Raw genomic sequence first — 27,856 nt, 5'->3', positions numbered from 1 at the left:
CGCAGAACTCCCAGTGCAGTCTTTCCAATGACCTCCACAACCACAGTATATTGTCCCAAAGCCTCTGCTTGCTGTCCTGAGCAATGAAGGCCAGTGCTAAATGCCTGCTTTCTCCCATCACCCTCACTGCCTGTGATGCCACTATCAGCAAGCCCTGCATTTACACATCATTAGAAATAGGAGCAGGAGTCTGCCATCTGATTCATCAAGCCTGCTCCACTTTTCAATAAAGTCATGGCTGATCTGACAGTGGACTCAGCTCTACCTACCTGCCTTTCCTCCATAACCGTGAATTTCCTGGCTATGCAAAAATCTATGTAATTGTATCTTAAATATATTTAATGAGGTAGCCTCAACTGCTTCCCAGGGCAGAGAATTCTATAGATGTTTGACAAAAGCAATTTCCCCTTGCCTTTGTCCTAAACTTCTCCAAACCTAGAGGCTATGTCCTCTAAATCTAGTCTCACTTACTAGTGGAAACAATTCTCTAGCCTCTATCTTATCTATCTTTTTTTTATAATTTTATACGTTTCTGTTAAGATCCCCACTCATTCTTCTGAACTTCAGTGAGTAGTCCTAGATGAATCAATAAACTCCACATAACCCTTCATCTCCGGAATCAATGTGGTGAACCCTCCTCTGCACCATCTCCAGTGTGTCTTTCCTTGAGCAGGGAGATCAGGTTCTGGTTTTAGATGGCACTGGTGAAGCACAGTGACAACTTGCTGGTAGCAGACAAAACTGTACGGTATTAATTACACGTTTTCTCAGATGCGATCACTGCAGTCGATAGCCTGTAATTTTGTAAGCTGAGCTGTGGAACCACCTGCATGACCTGGCATTTTTGCGGTGTGAACTGAAGTCTCAAAGGCGCAGGACAGATGCGGTGTGGCGCGCATGGGCCAAATTTGCACAGTTTGTTGTCTTTTGCAGTGGTTGTATGTCCAAGTTAGTGTAGTCTTTCATGGATTCTGTTACAGTTAATATTCTATAGATTTATTGAGTATGCCAGCAAGGCAGTGAATCTCAGGGTTGTATATGGTGACATATATGTACTTTGATAATAAGTTTACTTTGAACTTTGTACCTTGAATTGAGACTGCAAGGCCTGGGCCAGAGTGTGGGGAACGAGCCAACGTTTGGCTGTTACTGGAGCGGACTTGGAAACGATTCAATGTGGCAGAACCAAGGTAAGGCAAGGCAAAGTTGAGGCGGCGGGGCCTGGGCCCAAGAGTGAAGAAAGGTCCGAAGTTTTGACTGATTTCAGCACTGGACCAATTTGGAAGGGTTGGGTCAGCCCAGATCAAGACGGAGGGTCCCAGGTCCCAGAGCAAGGAACAACCTGAGGTTTGGCCGGTTTCAGTGCCAGGTCGGGGTGTCGGGGCTGGAGGCGAGGGGTGGGCTGGTTCAGCACACTGCTCTGTGAGATTTATTGTTCCTGTGCTGAACTGAAACTGTGGTCCGCTGGACCAGCTGCAGTGATGGTTGGCTTTGTGGCTGTGGACTCACTTTTGTAAGCTTCTGAATGTTATTTGCTTGCTTTTATTTTTTGCATGATTTGGGTTTTTTTTTGCACATTGGATGTTTGATTATTTCTTTCATTTTTATGGGCTCTATTGGGTTTCTTTGTTTTGTGGCTGCCTGTAAAGAGATGAATCTTAAGGTTGTGCTTAGTATATAGACATTAATAAATGTACTTTGAACTTTGAGAACTACACGCAGTACTAAGGATGCAGCCTCACCAGCACCCTTTACTTCCTGCTGTTAAATTCAATCCCCTAGCAATGACGGCCATCATTCATTGCTTTTTTAATCATCTGTCGTGAAAACCAACCTTTTGTGATCTATGCTAAAGTACTCCCAAATCCTTCTGCACAACAGCATATTACAAATACTAATCTGATCTTCTGTTTTCCTTCAAAGGTGGATGACCTTTCTTAAGTCCCTTGGTTCCGTTACACATCTAGTGCCCTATTGTTCGTAGTATAAATCCTTTGCTGGTTTGACTTGGCAAAATGCTGCATCACCTCACACTTGTCTATATTGAAGTCCATTTGCCACTCCTTGCCCACTTCCCTCTCTGATCAAGATCTCTCTCTCCCCCCCCCCCCCTCACCCAATTAACCTATAGTAACTTCCTTCACTATCAGCACCACATTCTAATTTTGTGTCATCTGGAAGGAAACTTCCTGATCAGGCCTTGTGCTTTCATAGCCAAATCATTTACATAAATAGTGAATAAGAAGATTCTCCAACACTGACTCCTGTGACCCACCATTTTTCACCTGCCTCCATTCCAGGAAGCAACCTTCAACTACCACCTTCTGCTTCATATCTCTAAGCCAATTTTGAATCCATTTAACTAGCTGTCCCTGGATTCCATGGGACCTGACCTCCCAGACAGCCCACCATCGTGGAAGGCCTTGTTAAAAGTCCAAATAGACACCATCCACTGCCCTACCCTCATTTTCCTCTTTTGCTACCTCTTCAAAAAAGGTTCGCCAAGCACAAAGCCATGTTGATTTCTCCTAATCAGACTCTGCCTATCCAAGTGCTGGTAGATCTTGTCCCTCAGATTTCTCCCCTCCCCAAGAATGGAAAATAAATAAATTAAATAGTTTCTCCATTATTCATGTCAGGCTGGAGTTCCCTGGCTTGGCCTTGTTACCCTTTTTAAACGAGAACATAAGCCACCTTCCTGTCTTTACGGTAGATAATGATGAAGAGGATACGTTTCTTTGCAATTTCCTCTCTAATTCTGCTGGTTTATCAGAATTGAGACGATGGTGCTATAAAAGCAGTCTGCTTGTCTTATACTGAGGACTGAGGTCGTTTACTAGTTGAAATTAGGAGACGGTACTTGCAGAACAAAGAACATGAGTTGCGTCTTTTCGAGGTTAACTTGTTTATGGAGATTGTGCAAATGTGCCGAGTATTCACTTGGTGTGCAACGTCAATGAGGGATCTAATCAAAGTATTTGAGAAACCATTTGTTCTTGTGGGGAATCCAGAACCAGAGGGCATCATCATAAAATAATACCTGGGTCATTTGAAAGTAAAATTGGGTTTTAGTTCTTTCCAAAAAGAGGATAAGGCATCTGAGCTTCTATTCTCAGCATGCAGTAGGTATGGGGTCAGTTGAAGCATTCAAAGCTCGTGTTAGTAGTCAAGAGTAAAAAATGCCGTCAAACAATGGTGAGTAAATGGGCTTGAGGTACAGATCAGCCTTAATGTAATTGAATAGTCTGTTCCTTCTGCAAGCTCTTTATTTCTCCCCCTGCATTTGTCCCACAATCATCTTAATGTTTTTTAGTTGGGGAAGGAGACCAACGTGTTTTCCCTTTGCAATAGAAGTGCTATATGCACATGCCTTGTGCCCATAGGCAGACTGAATCTTATATGCATTATACATTTATAATGTGTACAATAACAATATACACATTTATTATGGCAGCCTCAATATATACATTAGCCACTGCAAATTACTTCTCCCTTTGTGTTTTACAGATCATAAGCACACCACAGCGACTGAACAACACTGGAAGTGTTCTGATCGGAAGTCCTTACACCCCCACACCAACGATGGTTACCCAGAGTCACATAACAGACACTTCTGGATGGGTTTCAGGGTAAGCTTACACCTTCTAACAGACATGCTGCTGTGTGATCCTCTGAATCAACAGCTGGATGCAAACCCTCTTTGTCCAGTTAAACGTTTTCACGTGATAATGTGTGTTTCCGATCTACTCAGCCAAAGAGTTTTGATCTTGAAGTAAGTGTGCTGGTGCTTGGGGCATTGAGCAAGGTGATAACTGAGCTGAGAAGGCAATTGGTATTTGAAGTTCATTAGTCCAAGTTGGAAATCCCCAAGAAAAATGTTTTATTACTGTGGATGCCTAGTACACCACTTGGGTGTTGTGTTGAAGATTTCTGACACACTTAACACGGAACTTCTTATCATAAGATTGTTCTCCCCATCCCTGACGTTCTCCAAAGCCAAATCTGAACAGGAAAACAAATAAGCTTAGAGCATTGTTGTCCAATTGAAATTGCTGATGGGGCACATCATGAGTGTGTTTTACCAGCTGCACTGTTTTGCGTGCGGTGCAGGTAAATATATATACAATAAATTTATTTACACAATACTCTAACTCCCTTCATTAGTCTGCTATGATCAAAAGGTCTTGCGTGCCTTACCACCCACAACAAATTATGCCAAATGGTCGAAGTTCACATGCTGCAAAGAAATGGGGATTGAAAGCAAGTGCTGAAAGACTGTCTGCTCTCCGCTCATTATTTACTCACCCAGATTGCAGTTAAGCGGCAAAGTGGCAATTGACAAAGTGAGATGAAGTAAGTCAGGAAGTTTGTTCATCAAATTAATTCCTGAGAGTCTCTTGTGTGAAAGGATTGAGTGAAGCACCTATGTTTAGAAGACGGAGGGACAATTTCATTGAAGCATATAAAATCCTTCAGAGGGATTGCTAGGGTGAATCCTAAGAGGCTATTTCCGTGGCTAAAGTAACTAGAATTTGACATCGTACCAATAGAAAGGGGATCTGCTTCTAGGGGCTGAACTGAAGCAATTTCAAGGTATGGAAATAAACCAGTGAAGTGACATTGAGGCAGCAGTCTATTTGGGTGGCTGAAAGGATTTGTAGTCCTTTTTCTTATGTCCTTATGAGAGAATCTTTGTGTGCCTCAAGAAGATGGTATCCAATTTGAAGGACCCTGACCATCTGGAACATGCCCTCTTCTCAGCTACCATCAGGGAGGGAATACAGGAGCACAATTCACATTTTAAGAACATATTCTTCCCCTCTACCATCAGATTTCTGATTGTCCAGGAACACTACCTCACACTTCTGCTCTTTTTGCACTATACGTTTATTTTTAAAATATATTTCTTACTGTAACTTTTTATGTATTGCAGTGTACTGATGCTGCAAAAAAAAAAAAACCCATTTCACAACCTACATCAGTGATAATAAACCTGATTCTGGTTCTGAAGCATGAACGTTATGTTGGCACGTCTCAGGATCTGATTCCCATCAGCACGATGGCTAACGTTTGTGGGTCAGTAGATTCAGAGTACTCCCCCAAACACCAGCAGGACTTCAGTACTGTGATGTAAAATTGTACAGATGTGAAGGTTTGACTCTCTCTGGAAGCAGTGTAAACTAATGAACTCCAATCCAACACTTTGAAGTGAGACATTTACTCCCCAAAACAGCACAAAATACATCTTGAGAAAGGAGTCTTAAAGTTCTGTCTTGGCTGAGATAAGCATTCTGTTGGTGATATGTAATGTGACAAAATCAAACCATGTACAAGATTGTAATCTTACAGCCATGGTCGGGATGGTCAAAAGCATTACTTCTGGTTTCAGAAGTTTGGTTCTCCATGTAGATGTAGTTTGATAAAAATGTTGCTTATTATTTTTCATTAACTGATAACCATTGGTTGTCTACTTAATCCAGTAATAAATCTTTTCCCCTGAAACCGGCAGTAGGAGAACCAAGAGCAAGAAGATGCTCACTGGCTCCACTGCTGAAGAATGTAGCTGGTGTTGTGTTGGGATTGTTGTGGCCCAATGTAAGACCATAAGATCCAGGAGCAGAATTAGGCCATTTGGCCCATTGAGTATATGCTCTGCCAATTCATCATGGCTGATCCATTTTTCCTCTTAATCCCAATCTCCTGCCTCCCCCCCCCCCCCCCCACCCAAACCCTTCATGCCTTGACCAGCCAAGAATCTGTCTTAAATATACATAAAGACTCCACAACTGCCTGTGGCAAGGAATTCCACAGATTCACCACACTCTGGCTAAAGTAATTCCTCTTCATCTCCATTCTAGAAGGATGCCCCTCTACCCTGAGGCTGTGTCCCCTGGTCTTAGACTGTCCCAGTTGTAACCGTCAGGTTCAGCCGGCCGCGTGAGTCTCGGGAAGACAGTCTCCGGCCACGCCAAACGTGTGAAATCTCGTTTATGTGGATGCTGTGTGATGTGTTACCTTGTTACAAATCAGTACCATGAAATATCAGACAGTACACCATATGCAATTATACAACTTGGCTTTATAATTCTCAATTTGACTAGAGGGTTAGGAAAGAAAAACAGAAAGAAAAGGGCCCATTCTAATGAAACAGTCTAATGTGCACGTTGATGTCGCGGTTTCCTGTCCTTTAGTCCTCCATCGATTTCCCCCAGGCATTGTCAACTCCCGGCCCCTCACTCCAAGTCCACTACGTCCTGCGGTCTACGGCCTCTCCTTTCTCGCGTCTTCTCCCTTCATCTCTTGCTGAACAAAAGCCTGCAAATACCTCGCTCACAAGTACACAACAAGAAAAAACCACTCCCTTCATTGGTCGGGGCACATTCCAAAGCCCCTGTTATCTCCAGTCATAACTCAAACACTGCTGCTACAGAAAACCCATTACATCAGCAGTGAAACCTTTCCCAGGGTGTTACACACCATAGGAAATATGCTCTCCATATCCACTCTATGGAGAGAGCCTTTCACCATTCCATAGGTTTCAATGAGGTCACCTCTCATTCTTCTGAATTCCAGTGAATACAGGCCCAAAGCCATCAAACTCTCTTCATATGGCAAGCCATTCAATCCTGGAATCATTTTCGTGAACCTTCTTTGAACCTTGTCCAGTCTCAGCACATCCTTTCTAAGATAAGGGGCCCAAAACTGCTCACAGTACTCCCAGTGAGGCCTCACCAGTTCTTTATAAAGTCTCAACATTACATCCTGGCTTTTATATTCTAGTTTTCTTGAAATAAATGCTACCATTCTATCTGCCACTTCTTTGCCCATTCTACTAATCTAAGTCATCTGTAGCCTCTCTGCATCCTCAATACTGCCTTCTCCTCTGTCTATTCTCATATCGTCTGCAAACTTTGCAACAAGGCCATCAATTCCATCATCCAAATCATTGACATATAACATAAAAAGAATTGATCCCAACACAGACCCCTGTGGAACACTACTAGTCTCTGGCAGCCAACTAGAAAAGGCTCCTTTTATTCCCACTCTTTGCCTCCTGCTAATCAGCCACTGCTTTATCCATGCTAGAAACTTTCCTGTAATACTATAGGCTTTTAGCTTTTTAAGCAGCCTCATGTGTGGCACTTTGTCAACGGCTTTCTGAAAATCTAAGTACTGTACACAACTTCAACTGATGCTCCAACAATATAGAGCAGCAGTTTCAAGGTATGACTTGTTCGTCATGAGGCGGTGATGCAATAAAACAGTTGATATTTGTCTTTGAATAAGTGGAACCTTAGTTCATATTAAAGTTGCTTCTTGTGCCACAGGCAGTTACAGTTCCTTCTATCACCTGAAAAATCTGTCAATATAATATTAACTGCTTGAGAGCAACAGCATCACACCTACAAGATTAGTTTTTTGGTAACAGAATAGAGGTTTAGCAGTAATTGATTGCGAGCTGCTACATCTAAAAACTCTTGCATCGGTTCCTGCATAGCATAACATGTTCAATATGTAAAGCTATAAGAACAGCAGGTAAAATTGAGAAAGTAAATGTAAATTTTAAATTGATGTTCTGTGATGGATGAGCAAGGTGACATTGACAACTGTTTTTTTAGATTTTTCAGCTTTAGTTGTGCATCTCCAAACTCTTTATTTGAGTGCTCTCAATCCTGCTGTCAATACAATTTCAAACTTTAAGTCCGTTTTCAAGTTCAAGTTTAACTGTAAGATTAATTCAACCGTACACATTTACGCAGCTAAATAAAATGTTGTCCCTCTGGGGCCAGGTTGCAAAACACGGTGCACGCAGTCACACACAGTGCATCTTATTGAGATACCGAACCAAGTAGACCCTTCAGGCCCTTGCAGCCACACCACCAAGCGGCCTCTCGATTTTAACCCCAGCCTAATCACAGGACAGTTTCCGAGGACCAGTTAACCTATCAACTGGTGCGTCTTTGCACTGTGGGAGGAAACCAGAGCACCCGGAGGAAACCCCCGTGGTCACGAGGAGAACGTACAAACTCCTTACAGTCAGCGACAGGAAATAGTTACAATAGCAGAAACAATCCAAAAAAAAAAATTTAACACAAGTCCCTGAGTGGCAGGACCTGAAGGTTGACGGTGCCTGGGATGTTGTCCTGCAGCCATGTCTCTGCAGTTTCTCACCTTGCGCCGGTTCAGCAGACGATCACAGATTAGCTTGACTCACACTGGGTCAGCCAACAGCAGTCCGGGTTGTATTCCATGGACCGAATACTGGAGAGCTGGCGAGCCCCCAGCCCTGCACGGATTCTCATGCACCTTGGTCCCTCCTCGCCTGGGTGGCTGTAACAGGCGACACAGTGGCATGAGGGCCTGGTCACCATAGCAACTGAGGTCACACAGCTCCAATGATCCGGACATTTCCTCACTGCATTCCCAGTCCTCAGTACCTCACCAAACCATACTATTCCATAGTTTTAATTAATGGAAATACTCAAACACAGCAAAATTTTGATACTTCTGATAATTTTTTAATAGCATATCTATATTTAATTTGTAATGTAGACATTACACGAAGGAAAACAGTAGTTTGCCTTTTGGGGCATCACAAAGTCAGGTTGCATCATTTGTTAAGATTGACTTAATGTGAAACATTCTAAACTCTGTTAAGGCTCCCTGTTTTAATGAAGGTGGTAATGTATCTGCGATCTCCTCTTTCAGTATGACTGTGCTTTTTGCTTTTAAGTATAGGATGCGTTTGCATTATAGATTTCTTGGTTTTTGATTTTTGCTTTCTTCCTTTCGGATTGAATTTAGACTAACTATAGCAGTGTTTATTGCAATTCAAATTCCCACGGTACGGAAATGATCAGAAGCACATTTGCAAGCATCCTCATTAATGATCTGTCTGGCACAGTTTCAACATGAAGAAAACCTAGGTTGAATGTCTAATCCATATTCAATTGCGGATCTTATTTGCTGTGAGAGTAACGTAGGCGATGTGAGAGTCGTTTTTGACGCTCCCATTGTCAGTCCATGGCCTCCTCTTGTGCCACGATAAGGCCATCCTCAGGCCACCATCCACCTTCTCCATGATGGTAGAATATTGCTACGAGTCAACCAGCTTGAGCCTCTTTTAGCTGGACATGAACAGGGAAAACCTGGACTTTTAATAATTTTTTTAAATTATTAAGTAACCCCTCTAAGCAAGGGCTCCATAGACCCTAGGTTGAGAACCCTTGTTCTAATCTGATGCTTATAGTCAGTTATTGGAATCATGTATGATTGTGCAGACAAATTCAACCTGGCTGGCTGAAATATTTCTGTTGCCCAGTAGCAGGAGAACTAGAAAGTAAGCTTTCCATGCAGAGTGTATCTCAAAATGAGTCTGCCATACTGAACGTTTAATGATTGCAGAATCCGCAGTAGGTTTTAAGTGAATAAACATTTTAGATGCTCTGGGAACATGTCAATGGATTGGACAAGTGAGGCTTTACTGAGACCAGGACACATCATTCCAAGGTGATATGTGGCGACATTTTGCAGGAAACTTACAAAACTTCTAGTTTGTATCTGTATTACTTCTGAAGTACAATTACTGCAATTGGCTGCCTGTAATTTTCCTTTGAGAAATGTACTTCTGAACAAACTAGCTTCTTATGCACATTGGTTGTTTGTTTGTTTGTGTGCAGTTTTCATTGATTCTGTTGTGTATCTTTTGTGAATGCCCATAAGAAAATGTATCTCAGAGTAGTATATAGTGACGTATACGTACTTTGATGCTAAATTTAGCTTGACTTTTGAACTTTCATTCTGAGCTGTCATATTCAGTGATCGTAATAATTGTTCTTCAGCATTTTGGTTGAGTGTTGGTCTTCAAAGCCAGAGCTGCTGTAGCTTTAATAATCTTACTTCTGACTCGTGTTTGATGTGATTCAGTCTCCACGTTGCTAATTGGGCTTGGTGCAGGTGTTGAATTCAAAAGGTACAAAATATTCCATTCTACAGCACCAAAGGCCCTGATTTTGGTCTCTCAGTTCTTTGACTCACATGTACGCAAATGCACACACACTCTTGCATAAGCCTATTCAAGCCTGGTGCTTTGATAGCTGCTATTTTTAGGAGCCTGGCGTGGGGTCTGTGCAGTAATTTTGCTGTTATATTTCGTTCTAGGCAATGCCTTGAGGGGGGCATTGGGCTGGAAGTCGAGACATAAAGTACATAGCTGAGTGAACTCGGAGGTCCCTGATGCATTTGCCGAGTCTCTGGAGTAACTCACTCTTTTCAGCTCATTAGAAAAGAATGGCATTGGGAAGGAAAATGAACTGAAACGGGCAATGGTGATTGATTTTACCTTCCTGATTCACTTTGCTCAATCAGTCTGCTAGCTAAAATATTAGGCACTCTTGCTGTTCGTTATTATTAGAAGGACTTTTCCCTCTTAGCTAGATGGTTGTGAATTCAAGTGCCAAATCAGAACAAAAATTGAAAGGGCACATCTCTGCAGTGCTGTTGGTGTGCTGCAGGGTGGGGCATGCCATATGTCAGATGAAACTTTAAATCCTGTTAGCTGGCATAAAAGATCCCAGGGACGTGCTTCTAGTTTTCCTGTATTAACGCAGGGAAATTATTGCTCATCTATGAATTCGCCTTCATCATTGTCGATATGCACTTTCCCATTTCACTCAGTCCCCATGGTGAAAAAGGAAAATGATTCCTCTTTGTCAGCCTCCATCTCCAATAATCTGTCATGTCTGCCACCTTCATTGTGATTCCATGAGCAGATACAGCATCCTTTTCCCTGTCAGTGAAAATCAGAAGAGATACAGGTGCTGTAAATCTCAAACAGAAGACACTGGAAACACGTAGCAGCTCAGGCAGCACCTGCGGAAAGAGAAACACTCAGTAGTATCTTGGATCTGAAACCCTGCCTGAGCTCCGGGAGTGTCTGTGCAGCATCTGCTGTATTCATAACGTAAAAAAAAATAATAATTGCCCAGAAAGGAACCAGTTGGCTCGTGGAGTCTAGCCGTACTCTCGAAGTTCCAGTTTCTTCTTTCGTATTTGAGTGCAGTATTGGTTTGTTTGGAGCCTGAATATGGCAGTGTCGTGCACAATGCTTCTGTATACCTGGAGTTGGCTGCAACCTGAGGGGTGGTGGAGAAGTATTTCTTTTTCCTTATCTTAATGATCATGAAACAATTAGAATGCCTCAAACACCCATCTGATTTACTAGAGCCTTTCTGAAAAGGAAAGCTGCTATCATGCACTAACCCACTGATCTCCACCCCTGTATGCAGTGTGGATGAGGCAAAGCAGCATGTTCAGTTGGGAGTCATTTTAGAGATTTGCAATAGATTCTAGGATTGCCAGAATATCCATATCCAGTGAATGAATGCACATTAAAGAGGAGTATTACCTTGCAGTATTTTTTGTTGGGAAATGAGGCAAATGGAAACGAGCACAGATTACAAGTAGGAAAAACTGTTACTTTTGTTAAGTCGTTAGTTTGATAGTGGACTGTTTGTCCATCTCCCATCAGGGAAGAAGCTATGTAACGTCCACGCCAGGGCCGCCAGATTCAAAAGCGGTTACATCCTACGAGCTGATAACCCTTCCACTCGTTAACTCCCCTCACCACTCCCCCATCACCAGTACTTGATCAGAGTCGCCTTCTGTACAGGCACCCACTGTACCAGTCGTCAGTTTATAGACATACATTCAATGTATATGAGATAATCTAATGTATATACTTATTGTATTGTTTATTGCCTTCTTTTTGCTTATTGTCTTTGCTGCATCTGATCTGGAATAACAATCATTTCATCCTTTTATACTTGTGCACTGACGGATAACAATGACTCTTGAATAGTGAAAATTGTTCTTTGTTGGATGTATGATTATAAGATTTAGTAAGCAGGAAACTGGTGTTAACTCATTCTTAGGTGTAGCGAGATTTGCACAGATGCCAAGGAGGAAATAACTATAGAATATTTTGTGCAGATGACTATCTGCTACCTCCATTTCCTAATGTGAAAACTGCATGATGTACATTACGTTGCAACATTTTCATTAATTGCAAGATGCTAGTGCTTATGACCTTACCCTCAATAATGTGGTAAATATTAACACTTTTTCCAAATTTCAGACAGAGCAAGTGGGTAAGAAAAAGAGACAAGTAAAAGCAGTACTCTATTCTTTAATTTTATTAAGCACAGGTGCTAAAAATAGAAGAAAACAAAGAGCAGATGCTATTCTTAGGATCCTGTGCCTGCTCTTCACTCCCATTGGAAGTTATCTAAAATCTTGCCATAAACTAGTTTGACAAATTAGATCTAAATTAAATACATTTTTCATACCACAGGTATGGTCCATTTTCCCTATTCATCTGGACAAATAATATAAGAATATTTTTTAACTGCTCCATACTAGCAATCCAATAAATTATTTATTTCTGAAAGCACTATGAATAGTAGGATAACCTGTATATATGTTAATATTATAGAAACGAAGCGTGCTTATTTGCTGCAATATAAACAGCCTGGTGAAGCCTTTACTATTTTTAGCATGCAGTGGAGTATTTCAGGCTACTTTTAAATATTCTATTATGAAAGCTATCCCTAATTCCTTAAATTTCGAATTGGCTTTCTCTTCCTTGCAGGAGCAGAAAACGTACTCATGAATTTATTGAATCTGATTTTTCAGAAAAGTAAGTACATATTAGTATTTTATGATTTCCCCATATTATTGTATTTTATTAGAGGAAGCAGTAACTCGTGAATTGTGATGCTTTGTCAATTGTGATTTATTTTCTGTGGCTAAAATTAGCTTTTTGTTCAGAGGGCTGTAACCTGGTTGCACATCAAAGCTAGTGTGTCTGTCTAGGAACAGGTTCTGTTCCGTTGCGCAGGCTCTGCTTGCTTCCATTGCAGGGGGTTTCCAGCAAAATAAACTGCAATGCCCGGCCAAGCTTGGAAAAGGTGTCCATGTTTACCACGGCAACCTCCTGAACGCAGTAGATTAACCATCAGTTTGTCCACAGTCTTAAGTTTAAGTAAGATATGTATGTGAAAGTAATGATGTTCTAAGTAATATCTAGATTTAAATATCATGCTAGCAATTGGTTACAGAGCTCCTTTGCTTTTAAAAATGAATGTTTAATTGGCTTATTGTGTTATAGAAGTGATCGTCATATTTGAATTTGTGTGCGGCCTGTAAATGTGAGTTAAGGAAAATTGCATTTAACAGGTTTCTGTGACAGTAGCTCTTTTGACATAGCATTTATACTCAAATCATCCAGCAGATAGCCTTCCATGTAATTTAGAACAGAAATGGGTGCAGGAGTTAGCTATTTGGCCCTTCGTGTTTGCCCACCTTTTAAAAAAAAATAAATGTACCTACCTTCTCTTTGAATGTCCCCAATGATTCAGCAAGCACCTGTACACCTTGGTTTTAAATGGCCATTCCTGATTTTGTAACTAAAGTCCTGATTTAAGATTTTCTCACTCATGGAAACATCTCGATATCTGCCCTGTTATGGGGCCCTTTGGATCTTACATGGTTCAATGAAGTTGTCCCTCATTCTTCCAAGCCAAAAAGAATGTGGCTTCATAAGGCATTGGCTAGACCGCACTTGGAGTATTGTGATCAGCTTTGGGCCTCTTGTCTAAGAAGGGATGTGCTGGCATTGGAGAGGGTCCAGAGGAGGTTTAAAAGAGTAATCCTGGGAATGAAAATGTATGAGAAGCGTTTGATGACTCTGGACTCTTGAGATTAGATGAATGGGGAGGGGTGGGGTGTGTCCTTATTGAAACCTATCAAATATTGTAAGTCCTAGATAGAGTGGATGTGGGGAGCATATTTACCATAGTTGGTGTGTCTAGGACCAGAGACACAGGCTCAGAGAACAAGGACATCCCTTTAGAACAGAGTTGAGGAATTTCTCTGGTCAAAAGGTGGTGATTATGTGGAATTCAGTGCCACAGACGGTTGTCAAATCCAAATTATTAGGTGTATCTAAAGCAGAGGTTGACAGGTTTTTGATTACTAAGGGTGTCAAAGGTTAGAGAGAGAAAGCAGGAGTGTGGGTTGAGAGGGACAATAAGTAGTCATGATTGAATGGTGGAGCAAAATCAGTGGGACGAAAGGCTTAATTCTGCTCATATGTCTTATGGTATTGTGGAGTGTAATTCTTTAGTCACTTGTGATTTTCTCTAACTACTTCCACCCCTTCGCCTCAGGAATTCGTCTAGTGTGTCGCTTTTCGAATGCCTTCTTCAGTAAAGGGACCATTACACCAGGTGTGGGCTTACCCAATACCATGTATGTTTGTAACAAGTTCTTCCCCTTTCTAAACACCAACATTCATACAACAAAGGCCAATATTTAAATTGCATTTCTAACCATTTCCTGAACCTGCCTCCTGATCTTCTTCAAGATCACCTTGATTCCAGAATTTTTTTTTTCTACCGAAGTGTGGAGGAAACTGCTCAGGCTGTACTTGTGGGACCCTAAGGGAAAGTAATGTTTCGGGTGGAAGACTATGTATCGGAAATGGGAAAGAGAGAAAAGAAGCTTGTTAACTTGCAGGAAAGGTTTGGGGAGAAGAGAGTCTCTGGTAGAGTAAAACTGAGGCAACCATGGGGATAAGCTGTAAACAAGGCTGTCTGGTCAATGAGTGATTGGGAGCCGTTCGGGAGTGAGAACGTAGACCAAAGAATTCAGGAGTGGCAAAACGCAGAGCAGGCAGACAAACCCGGAATGTAAGGCCACGTGTGATCTCCACTCCCTGAGAAGGGAAAAACAAATAATCTGAGACAATTGGAAACATCACTATTTGCCATGAAACCAGTTTTGGTGTAACACAATAACAGCATAGAACATCATTGGATAAAGGAACTAATTAAACTTAAGGGCATTAAGGCTGGAAGTAATTTATTTATTATTCATTTGGAGATACAGCTTGGAACAGCCCAATGAGCCATGCCACACAGCAACCCACCCATCTATCTAAGAACTGCTTTAATTTTGTCGTCCTTCTCTATTACATTCAGACCTCCCCTGAGACACGTTTATAGCTTATGCAGTTGTTTTGTCTTCCTTATGTGTGAACTCCAATGATGTAGCTAGGTTTCATTTCCCTTAGCAGGATATTTTTATTTCAGCCAATTATAAGTTTCATTATCCATATGTTTTTGAGGCGATGAATGATTGCTGAAATTAAGTGAGCACAATATGAATTGTCTTCAGCCAGTCACCACTTTTACTTGACTAATGTCTTTCCTTCTATGAATAGAATCTTATTAAGCTTCAGTATCTGAGAAGCTGAAGTCTTACTTTGTTATGACGAAGCTGTAAATTCTCTGAGGGGTTGCACTGGACAGGAACCACATTAATATGGCAATCCAGCAAACTCCTTGGGGCATTAACAAGTACAATGAAGATCTCATTGTTTTTTTAAATTATTGCTAAACCACACAGACTTGCTTTATTTTCCCTTGGAAACTAATCAAACTTCCAAGAGCTTTTTTTTTTGAAGGAAATGTAATGTTTTCCCTTTTATTTAAAAGAACAAAATCAAATGCTACCAAGTGTATTTGGCCTTGTGAGCCCCTTAATACGAGGCACCATGATTTCTGTTGGAGTGTTTCATTCATCAGTTTATTCTGTTTTACGGTAAGCAAGCCAGAACAAAGTGCCTTTGGCAGCTAAGTGGTTCTTCTTGCCACCAAGCATCTACTGCCGTCCATGTAATTTGCTATGCAGGGATTTGCGGCTGGATCAGTTCACCAGAATTACTAATTTCTTTAATAAGGGAACTGTTTCTGTTTATAGATACTGCCCTACTTTGTTGCCAGAATCTCGAAATTTGATTGTACTGTCCTTTCCCACTCAACTGTTTTACTCCATGTCTTGTGAACTTGTTTTCATCCGTCTCTTCACTCATACTGACAGAATGCTCTGTATTCCCCGAGCTTCACTCTGCTCCTTGTGATACTGTACTGGGGCAGCACGGTAGTCTACCAGTTAATGTAACACCATAATAGCACCAGCGACCCGGGTTCAATTCCTGCCACTGGCAGTAAGGTGTTTCTACATTCTCCCTGTGATCACATGGTTTTCCTCTGGGTGCTCTGGTTTTTTATCCCAGTCCAAGGATGTATTGATTAGTAGGTTAGTTGAACACGTGGGTACATAGGCGACCTGGGCTCATTAGGACGGAAGAGCCTTTTATCCTGCCGTATCTCTAAATAAATAAAATGAGTATTGGAGAGCGCATAATCTGTTGCAGTGGCATCCAATGATTAAAATTCACATTGGACTGTAAGACATAGGAACAGAATTACCCCATTTGGTCCATCTAGTTTTCTCCACTATTCCATCATTGACTGATTTATTTTCCCTCTGAACCCCATTCTCCTGCCTTCTTCCCGTAACCTTTGACTCCCTTACTAATCAAGAATCAATCAACCTCCGCTTTAAATATACCCAGTGACTGGGTCTCCACAGCCGTCCGTGGCAGTGAATTCCACAGATTTCACCACACTTTCAATAAAGAAATTCCTGCTCATCTCTGTTCTAAAAGTCCATCTCTGTTCTGAGGCCATGTCCTCTGGTCCTAGACTCCTCCAGTATGGTAAGCATTATGTGATAAGGGTTGCTAGCAAGGCCAGCATTTACTGAATGTCCATAATTTCCCATCAGAGGTTGTCGATAAGACACCTTCTTGAACTGTCACAGTCTGTGCACTCTGAAGGCATTCCCAGTTAACAAGATCCTGGATTTTGATCAACAGGTTGGTCACATGTTTCCCAGTCAGGATTGTTGTGTGACTTGGAAGGGGGTTTGGAGCATAGAACATTATGGCCTAGTACAGGCTCTTCAGCCTACGATGTTGTACCAACCTTTTAACCAACTCAGATCAATCTAACCCTACCTTTCTACATAACCCTTCATCTTTCTGTCATCTATATGCCTGTCTTAAATGCCCCTAATGTATCTACCCCTGCCTCCACCACTGGCACCCATCACTCTATGGGTAAAGTATACCCATTTGTTTCAGCCATTTGTTCACTGGGGATAAAGTTTCTGGCTATCCATTCTATCCACACCTCTTGTACACAACTATCAAGTCACCTCTTATCTTTCTCAGTCATCCTATCTTCATCAGACACCCCCTCTAGTCCAGGCAGTATCCTGGTAAATCTCCTCTGCACATCCTTCCTACGATGAAGTGATTAGAACTGAACACAATAATCCAAGTGTGGTCCCACCAGGGTTTTGTACTGCTGTAACATTACCTCGTGGATCTCAAACTCAATCCCGCAACTAATGAAGGCCAACACACCATATGCCTTCTCAACAACCTGTGCCATCTCTGGGGGAACTATAGACGGTGACCCCCAAGGTTTCTCAGTTCCTCCACACTGCTAAGAGTCATGCCATTAACTGCTGGGACACTGCCATCAAACACAACTTGCCTCCCACCCCCAACTCTCCACTTGCCATGGAGATTGCTTCCTCCGTGATTCCTTGTCCATTTGTCCCTCCTCACTAATCTCCCTTCTGGCACTTATCCCTGTAAGCAGGAGAAGTAGGTAGGAAAAGGGAGGAGGTCCTGAAGAGAGAATATAACGATTAAGGTAGAAAGCTTAAAAAAAAAAGACAGGTCAACCTGAACCCAAGGGGGAACTGATATCCTTGCGGGCAGGTTTGCTAGAGCTGTTGGGGACGATTTAAACTAATTTGGCAGGAGAATGGGAACCGGACTGAGGATGGGGCAGTTAGTATACAAGTTGATGAGACTGAGGAAGGACAGGCAGATGACATGGCAAAATTGTAGTCAGTGGGGTGAGTTGAGGTGTTACATGGGGGGCAAAATTAAAAAGGGTGATGAAATCAGGCTGAAGGTGTTATAATTGCATCCACACAGTATATGGAATGAGGTAGATGATCTTGTAGTGCAGTTAGAGATTGGCAGGTATGATGTTGTGAGCACTACTGCATTGTGACTGAAAGAAGATCATAGTTGAGAACTTACCATCTAAGGATACACATTGTATCAAAAGAATAAGCCGAGAGGGTGGAGTGTTGTTGATAAAAAATGAAATCAAATCCTTAAGAAAGATATGACGTAGGATTTTAAGATGTCCATTCCTTGATGGTAGAGTTAAGAAACTGCAAGGGTAAACAGACCCTGATGGGGGTTATATATAGGCCTCTGAACAGTAGCCTGGACATGGGCAATTTCAGCATTCAGGTAGGTTGGGAAAATCAGGTTGGTGCTGGGTCCAACAGAAGGAAAATGCCTACGGGATGGCTTTTTAGAGCAACCTGTGGCTGAGCCTACCTGGGGCACTGTTCCTCTAAGCTGTGTGGGTGCGCATCCTTTTTTACCACGCAACTGGAATTTTATACAATGTTAATATAATTTTGAAATTATGCTAATATTTTGAAGTCCATGTTTATATAATTGTAAAATATACAGTTGATTATGTGTTTTGAATATAATCCATACATTTTCTAAATAATGAAAGTACCACAACCTTTACTTTGAAACATTTTAGAGATTCAATGTATTTTCATTGTCAATATTTTAAGTTACAATAATGTTACAAATTGTAACAATAAACACAGAATGGAAGTTGATAGCTCATTGTTAATAAACTGCCAGACTGCCGAATGCCAATGCTGTCTAGTCAAAACATTTTACTTTTGCCATTGTGTCTTTCAGCTGTTTTGACTGCCTGACATTGTTTATTTGTGTTGTGAGTTGTAGTTTTTGTTTGTTTGATGTGCATATTACAAAAAAAAGACATTTAAAGTGCTGTGCAGTTCTCAGGCTGTGTACTGTTTAAAAAAAAAAGATGGAATGTTTACTAGGGGAAAGGCAATTTTGGATTGGGTGTTATGTTGTGTGACAAACCAGATTTGATAGGGAGCTTAAGGTAAAGGAACTCTTAGGATACGGTGATCATAATTTGATAGAATTTGCTCTGCAGTTTGAGAGGGAGAAGATAAAGTCAGAAGTGTCAATATTACAGTGGAGTAAAGACATGAGAGAGGAGCTGGCCGAAGTAGATTGGGATGGAACACTAGCAGGGTTGATGGTAGAACAGCAATGGCCGGAGTTTGTAGGAGCAATTTGGAAGGCACTGCAAAGATGCATCTCAAAGATGAGGAAGTATTCTAAAGTGAGGATGAGGCAAGCGTGGCTGATGAGGGAAGTCAAAGACAGCATAAAAGCAAAAGAGAGGGCATATAATATAACAAAAGCTAGTGTGAAGTTAAGAGGATTGGGAACCTTTTAAGAAGCAACAGAAGGAAACTGGAAGTCCATAAGAATAGAAAAGATGAAATACAAAGAAAAGCTAGCCAATAAAATAAAAATGGATAACGCTGGATATATAGTATCAAAAGTAAAGAGGGGTGAGAGTGTATAATGGACTGTTTGAAAATGATGCTGGAGAGTTAGTAATGGGGGACAAAGAAGTGGCAGATAAACTTAAGTATTTTGCATCAGTGGAAGAGGCCAGAAATTAGAGAGTGTCAGGGAAAGGTGTCAGTGTAGTTGCTACTACTAAGGAGAATGAGTTTGGGATGCTGAAGGGAGATAAGTCACCTGGACCAGATTGACTACGCCCCAGTGTCCTGAAAGAGATGGCTGAAGAAATTGTGGAGACATTAGTAATGATCTTTCAAGAACCACTAGATTCTGGAATGGTTCCGAAGGACTGGAAAATTGCAAATATTACACCAGTCTTTAAGAAGGGAGAGAGGCAGAAGAAAGAAAATGATAGACCAATCAGAGTCCTGAAGAAGAGTCTTTGCCCAAAATGTCGGCTGTCCATTTCCATGGATGCTGCCTGACCTGCTGAGTTCCTCCTGCACTTTTTGGGTGTTTCTTTGGATTTCCAGCATCTGCAGAATTTCTTGTATTTATAGATCAGTTAGCCTGACTTCAGAGGTTCGGTTACTGTCCATTATGAAGACTGAGGTTTCAGGATATTTGGGGACACATGATAAAATAGGCCAGTGTCAGCATGGCTTCCTTAAAGGAAATTTACCTGACAAATCTGTTAAAATTATTTGAGGAAATAACAGGTTGGATAGATAAAGGAGAGTCAGTGGATATTGCTTACTTGAATTTTCAGAAAGCCTTTGACAAGGTGACGCATATGAGGCTGCTTGATGAGATAAGAGCCGGTAGTATTACAGAAAAGATACTCGCATAGATAGAAGATTGACTACTGGTAGGAGGAAAAGTGCGGGAATTAAGGGAGCCTTTTCTGGTTGGCTGCTGGTGGTAAATGGTGTGCCACAAGGGTTAATGTTGTGACTGTTTCTTTTCAGGTTATGTGTCAATGATTTGGATGATGGAATTGATGGTTTTGTGGCCAGTTTGTGAATGATATGAAGGCAGGTGGAGTGGCAGGTAATGTTGAAACAGGAAGTCTGCAGAACGACATAGACAGGTTGGGAGAATGGGCAAAGAAGGGGCAGATTGAATATAGTGTTGTGAAGTGCATGGGCATGAACTTTGGTGGAAGGAATGAAGACATAGACTAATTTCTAAATGGGGAGAAAATTCAAAAATTAGAACTACAAAGGAACTTGGTGGTCCTTGTGCAGGATTCCCTAAAGATTAACTGCAGGTTGAGTTGGTGTTAAGGAAGGTAAATACAATGTTAGCATTCATTTCAAGAGCGCTACTGTATAAGAACAAGGATGTGATGTTGAGACTTTATAAGACAGTTTTCTGACCACACTTGAAATATTGTGAGCAGTTTGGGTCCTTTATCTATGAAAGGATGCGTTGGTATTGGAGAGGCTCCAGAGAAGAGTTAGGAGAATGATTACCGAACTGAAACTGCTAATATATGAGGAGTGTTTGATAGGTGAACAGGTACTTTGGATCTGTCTTCACTAGGGAAGACACAGACAATCTCCCAGATGTAATAGTGGCCAGAGGACCTAGGGCATATATGTCAGACTCAAGGCCCGCGGGCCAAATCCGGCCCGCGGTGGAATTATCTTTGGCCCGCGAGATAATATCTAATTACAATTAAAGCTGGCCCCAGTAATCGAAGCGCCTATGGCGTATGATATGGCTAATGCTGAGTTTATTCAGGTACCAGGTTTTCAGGGTTTTTAGTGTTTATTCAGCAGTCTTGCTCGGCAGTCTTCTTCATAAGAAACGGAATTTGTAAAGTGAAACACTTTGTAGTTATAGCAGAGACTGAGACACATGAGAGCAGGCTGAAAAAACGGAGGCAACGAAAGCTGCGTTCGCACGCGTCCAACTGATCCGGCCCGCATGAAGCTGCATTTTGCTCAATCCGGCCTGTGACCTAAAATGAGTTTGACACCCCTGACCTAGGGTAACGGAGGAACTGAAGGAAATTCACAATAGGCAGAAAATGGTGTTGGGTAGACTGATGGGACTGAAGGCTGATAAGTCCCCAGGGCCTGATGGCCTGCATCCCAGGGTACTTAAGGAGGTGGCTCTTGAAATCGTGGACACATTGGTAATCATTTTCCAATGTTTTATAGATTCAGGATCAGTTCCTGAGGATTGGAGGGTAGCTAATGTTATCCCACTTTTTAAGAAAGGAGGGAGAGAGAAAACAGGGAATTATAGACCAGTTAGCCTGACATCAGTGGTGGGGAAGATGCTGGAGTCAATTATAAAAGATGAAACAGCAACACATTTGGATAGCAGTAGAAGGATCAGTCCGAGTCAGCATGGATTTATGAAGGGGAAATCATGCTTGACTAATCTTCTGGAATTTTTTTGAGGATGTAACTATGAAAATGGACAAGGGAGAGCCAGTGGATGTAGTGTACCTGGACTTTCAGAAAGCCTTTGATAAAGTCCCACATAGGAGATTAGTAGGCGAAATTAGAGCACATGGTATTTGGGGGTAGGGTACTGACATGGATAGAAAATTATTTGGCAGACAGGAAACAGAGTAGGGATTAACGGGTCCTTTTCAGAATGGCAAGCAGTGACTAGGGCGTACCGCAAGGCTCGGTGCAGGGACCGCAGCTATTTACAATATACATTAATGATTTAGATGAAGAGATTAAAAGTAACATTAACAAATTTGCCGATGACACAAAGCTGGGTGGCAGTATGAAATATGAGGAGGATGTTAGAAGAGTGCAGGGTGACTTGGATGGGTTGATTGAGTGGGCAGATGCATTTTAATGTGGATAAATGTGAGGTTATCTACTTTGGTAAGAGCAGGAAGGCAGATTACTATCTGAATGGTGTCAAGTTAGGAAAAGGGGAAATACAGTCACTGAAAGTAAGCATGCAGGCACAGCAGGCAGTGAAGAAAGCTAATGGCATGTTGGCCTTCATAACTAGGGGAGTTGAGTATAGGAGCAAAGAGGTCCTTCTGCAGCTGTACAGGGCCCTGGTGAGGCCACATCTGGAGTATTGTGTTCAGTTTTGGTCTCCAAATTTGAGGAAGGACATTCTTGCTATTGAGGGAGTGCAGCGTAGGTTCACGAGGCTAATTTCCGGGATGGCGGGACTGTCATATGTTGAAAGATTGGAGCGACTGGACTTGTATACACTGGAATTTAGAAGGATGAGAGGGGAACTGATTGAAACATATCAGGTTTTTAAGGGATTGGACACGCTAGAGGCAGGAAACATGTTCCTGATGTTGGGGGAGTCCAGAACCAGAAGCCACAGTTTAATAATAAGGGGTAGGCCATTTAGAACGGAGTTGAGGAAAATCTTTTTCATCCAGAGAGTTGTGGATCTATGGAATGCTCTGCCTCAGAAGGCAGTGGAGGTCAATTCTCTGGATGCTTTCAAGAAAGAGTTAGATAGAGCTCTTATGGATAGCGGAGTCAAGGGATATGGAGAGAAGGCAGGAACGGGGTACTGATTGTGGATGATCAGCCATTGAATGGTGGTGCTGGCTCAAAGGGCTGAATGGCCTTACTCCTGCACCTATTGTCTGTTGTCCAGGTGTGGGCATGTGGTCGCAGGAGTTCAGGAGAATGAGGGAGGATGCCATTGAAACCTATCAAATACAGAAAGGTGTACTGTAGATAGAGTGAATGTGGAGAGGATGTTTTCCATAGTAGGTCTAGGATCAGGGCACAGGCTCAGACTAGAGGGACATCAATTTAGAACAGAGGTGAGGAGGAATTTCTTTAGCCAGAGAGTAGTAAATCTGTGGAATTCAGTGCCATGGACAGCTGTGGAGGCCAAGTCATTGGGTATATTTAAAGTGGAGGTTGCTAGGTTCTTGATTAGTCAGGGTGTCAAAAGGTACAGGGAAAAGGTAGGAGAACGGGATTGAGAGGGCTAATAAATAGCCCTGATGAAATGGCAGAGCAGACTTGATGGGTTAAATGGCCTAATTCTACTCCTGTGTCTTAAGGTGTAAGTGCTACACTTACCCAGTCACCTGCAGCCACCCCTCCATCCAGTGGAGCAACACTTCATCAGCAAGTCTGTTGGGGTCATGCTCCTAATGTGACATCCTCTACATTGGTGAGACCCAACATAGATTGGGGATCGCTTTTTCAAGCACCTCTGCTGCATTGCAAAAAGCAGCATTTTCAGATGGTCAACCATTTTACTTCCAATTCCCATTCCTATTCTGACATGGTTACCTCTTCTGCCATGGTGATGCCATTCTTTGGTTGGAGGAGCAATACTTCATAGTCTGTCTAGGTAGCCTCCAGCCTGATGGTATGAACGTTAATTTCTCTAACTCCCAGTAATTTTTTCCCCTTCCTCCTTCCTCTTCTTCCATTCCCAACTCTGGCTCCATCCTTCTCTTCTGCTCACTTGCATCACACTTCTCCTGGAGCACCCCTTTCTTCCCATTCTCCCATGGCCCACTCTCCTTTCTTACCAGATTCCTTCTGTTAATGTCCTGTTGCAACCTACATCAAACCCCCACACTATCCACAACTCCACCAATCTTCACGTCATCTGAAAACTTACTCACTCACTGTCAACTTCCTCATCAAAAGCATTTATAAAAATCTCAAAGAGCAGGGGTCCCAGAGCACATCCCTGTGGAACGGCACTTGTCATCAATCTCCAGGCAAAACACTCTCCGTCTACTCTGTCCTATGGGCAACACACTTCCGTATCCACCACACCCACTACTGTACCTTCATCAGAGTGCTCTGTCACATCCTCAGAGAATTCAGTCAGGCTCGTGCTGCAAGACCTGCCCCTCACAGAGCTGTGCTGACTAATGCTAATCACACTACACTTCTTCAATTTGTAAATCCTTGAAGAATCCTCTTCAATAGTTTGCCCACAACTAAGGTCATTCCCAGGGCTTTCCCTGCTTTCAATCTTGACCATTTGCCACCATTCACCCTGCTTGCTGGAGACATTTCTCCTAACTTGTCTTTACAAGATTCAACACTGTTTATTGTCATTCTTCAGTACATCAGTAAATGAAAGTGATTGTCATTCCAGAGCTGGTGCAGTATTAAAGAGCACATTAAGCACAAATAACACAATAAATATAAAAGCAATCATATAAAACCCATGTGCAAGTAACTGTTATATACATAGACTGATTGTACATAAAGTGACACCAGGTGATGTGTATGTAGTGGTTGGAGGGCTTGACCAACCTAACAGCTTGTTGGAAGTAGCTGATTTTTGTGCCCAGTAGTCCTGGTGTGGATTCTGTGTAGCTTCTTCCCTGATCAGAGTGCGATCAGGGTATTCCTTCAGTGACTGGCCATTATCTGGCACCTTTCTATATCACCTATGCCCTTGATGGCGGTAGGCTGATGCCAATGATGCACTGGGCAGTTTTAAACTACCCATTATAGAGCTCCACTACCCTGCACAGTGCAGTTTCAGTGCCAGACAGTGATGTTAGGGTCTGATTCACTGCGCGCCTGTAGAAGGCCAGAAGTATTGATGTGCGTAAACCCGCTCTCTTCAGCCTCCTCGAAAAGCAGTGTCGTTGCTGAGCTTTCTTGACTGTGGAGGATGTGTTCTGGGGCCATTAGTTTGGTTGTTGTGTGAATGTGGCGAGGAAATACCACCCAATCTAGACTTCATATTCAAAACCAATATACTGAATTAGTGTGGCCTGCTTTTGCAGACTCTGTAATGGAGTTTTTAAATAACAGTCCAAAATGGTGAAAATAGTCAGCTTTTTGGACAGCATCTCTGGAAAAGCAAATAGATCACTAAAAGAAAGAAGAAGGAATAGCTTTATTTGTCATATACGCATCAAAACATGCAATGAAATGGACCGTTTGCATTAATGACCAACAGGGTCCAAAGTTCATGCTGTGGGCAGCATCGTCACTGTGTCTCTGGCACCAAGATAGCATGCCCTTAACTTACTAACCCTAACTCAGGGGCTCGCAGCCTCGAGTCCGTGGACCCCTTGCTTAATGGTATTGGTCCATGACATAAAGAGGGTTGGGACCCTTTGCCCTAACTCATTCATCTTTGGAACGTGAGAGGAAACTGAAGCACCCGGGGAGACCCACATGGTCACAGAGAGATGACGCAAACGCCTTACAGACAGCTGCGGGAATTGAACCTCGAATACTGGTGCTGTGAAGTGTTACGATGACTCCAATGCTACCCTGACACCCTATGTATATGTTTCAGGGTAAGGATCTTTCATCTATTCTGATGAATGCCTATTAACCTGATACATTAACTCTTCCTTGCTTCATAGATGCTGCATGGCTGGCTGAGTGTTTCCATTGTTTTCCATTCCCCAGCCCTGTTAGTAGCTTTTGATCATGATAATGGAGCTTGCAGGAATATCGTGCCAACCCTAGTTATGACTACATTGATTTACTTTTATTTGAATGATCTGCAGATAATCTATTTACGTAGGTTGCTACTTTACATTTTGTTTTCAGTCACGTAGTGATGTGACTTCACTTAAATTTCTTTTGCCTTTAATTTAATAATTGCTGGTCCGAGCAGTGCATACAAGATGCTGTAGGAGCTCTGCAGGCAACTACAGAGCTGAATAAGCAGTCGGCATTTCGGGCCAAGACCATCCATCAGGACACAGCACAAACGCTAACTTTTATTCCCCCTCATAGATCCTGCCTGATTTGCTGAGTTGCTCTAGCATTTTGGATTTCCAGCATCTGCGGAAGCTATTGTGTGTATACTTTAATATTAATTTTGCATATAAACCAAGGTTATTTGTTGTATAACAAACTGCAGGGATAGAGTCATAGAGTGCTTCAGCACAGAAACAAGCTCTTTGGCCCATCTAGTCCATGCTGAACTATTTATCTGCCTTGTCCTATCAACCTGCACCTAGACCATAGCCCTCTATACCCCTCCCATCCATGTACCTATCCAAATTTCTCTTAAATCTTGAAAATAAACCTGCATCCATCACTTCGCTGGCAGTTTCTTCCACCCTCTCACCATCCTTTGAATGAAAATTACCTCCTTATCTTCCTCTTAAATATTTCACCTTTTACCCTTAACCTATCACCTCTAGTCCTAGATTCACCCAAGCTCAGTGGGAAAAGCCTGCTTATATTTACCCTGTCTATAGCTCAAATAATCTTTTATACCTCTTATCAAATCTCCTCTCATTCTGTGCTCTTGGAAAGGTTTTAGTATGATGACATTTTTCAATAATGTACTTTCAAGTAATTCAGTTGTACATCTGATATTTGAACTAAACATTGTCTTATCTTTTTTAAATTTGTTCTTTCTGAGAAAATAGGGTTAAATTGCTTACAAAGGAATAGCAATAAAGATGTTCATGTGTTGCAAGTCGGTTTGAAATCTGAAAGCCTATATAGCAAGGGAAAAGTTTTCCAGTTACTTGAAGTTCAAAACCATTTCCATTTATAAAATTTGTCTGTTGGTTTTTTTTAGCCTGATTCAAAGGTGACAGCAGCCAAGTGAAAACTTGTGTGTATTCAGTGACTTTGTTCAGGAAAGTGCTTGAATAATTAAAGAGAACACAGAGCAGAATGCAGTTAATGTTCCTATTGGTTCCTCAGGAAAGCCCAAGATAGAACAGTAAATAGTTGTTTCCCAATTATAGTCTTTTATCTGTCAGTAGTTTGCTTGAAGATTCGCATTTTGGCTTCGTGCTAAATCAGCTCTTATTTTAATTGGCAATTTCTATGGTGTAACATTATGTTTCTGAAATGTAATCAGGACAGAAAATAACCAAGAGACTTGGTTCCACATTAACTTCAGACTACTTGTTATTCTGCATTTGGTGCTCTAAAGTAGTTGCCAACCTTCCTTAAAGAGAAAAAAAAAATCAGGTGTACTTAAGATTAGGTTGCTGTTGCAAGCAAGGACCTTTTATTGTTCTTGTAGTGATGGACAATGCAATCTGCTTTCTCACCAGCTAAGGTTAACAAAAAAAATCACCCCCATACGCTATTACACAAATGTAGATCTGTTTCTCTTTGTGAGAAACCACGTGGGAGTAAGACTCATTATAAATTGTGAGCCATGACGCAAATTACTGTCAGTTTGTTCGTTCCATTTTGTCTGTGAAGTACATTGGCGCATTCGCTAGTAACCTGACATGCATATATAAAGAACTTCTTGGTACCAAGGAGAGAACAAATCAATGCACTTTAACTGTTTGTCTATGAGAATTCTATTTATTTTTTTTTATTACACACCAACTCGGGCAACTGCTGCTGTTATTTAAAAAGCACTTATTCATAATTGATTTAGTTTCCTTCAGAAATTTAAGTCGAAAAATATGTTGCAGTGTTTTGAAGGATGGTTGTTGTACATTTTATAGACCGTACAGTACTGTACAAAACTTAATTGAACAGCTGATGTTTCGGGCCGAGATCCTTCATCAGGACTGTGACTGCTGAAGGATCTCAGCCCAAA

The 27,856-nt window shown here is 41.8% G+C and overlaps 1 protein-coding gene across 11 annotated transcripts in view; it reads left to right on the top strand.

Moving 5' to 3' along the window:
• LOC140725685 (transcription factor Dp-2-like) overlaps positions 1-27,856 on the top strand; it is a 256,670-nt gene that overhangs the window by 168,163 nt on the left and 60,651 nt on the right. For 10 of the 11 annotated variants that reach the window (XM_073041493.1, XM_073041494.1, XM_073041500.1 and 7 more), the window contains 2 exons: positions 3,508-3,629; positions 12,650-12,697. In XM_073041493.1, the coding sequence (XP_072897594.1) occupies positions 3,508-3,629; positions 12,650-12,697 (170 nt within the window). The remainder of the gene's footprint in view (positions 1-3,507; positions 3,630-12,649; positions 12,698-27,856) is intronic. The other variant, XM_073041499.1, reaches the window with a different exon arrangement.

This window comes from Hemitrygon akajei, chromosome 3 (assembly GCF_048418815.1).
Source record: "Hemitrygon akajei chromosome 3, sHemAka1.3, whole genome shotgun sequence".
NCBI lineage: Eukaryota > Metazoa > Chordata > Chondrichthyes > Myliobatiformes > Dasyatidae > Hemitrygon > Hemitrygon akajei.
This window is presented reverse-complemented; position numbering and strand designations above follow the sequence as displayed.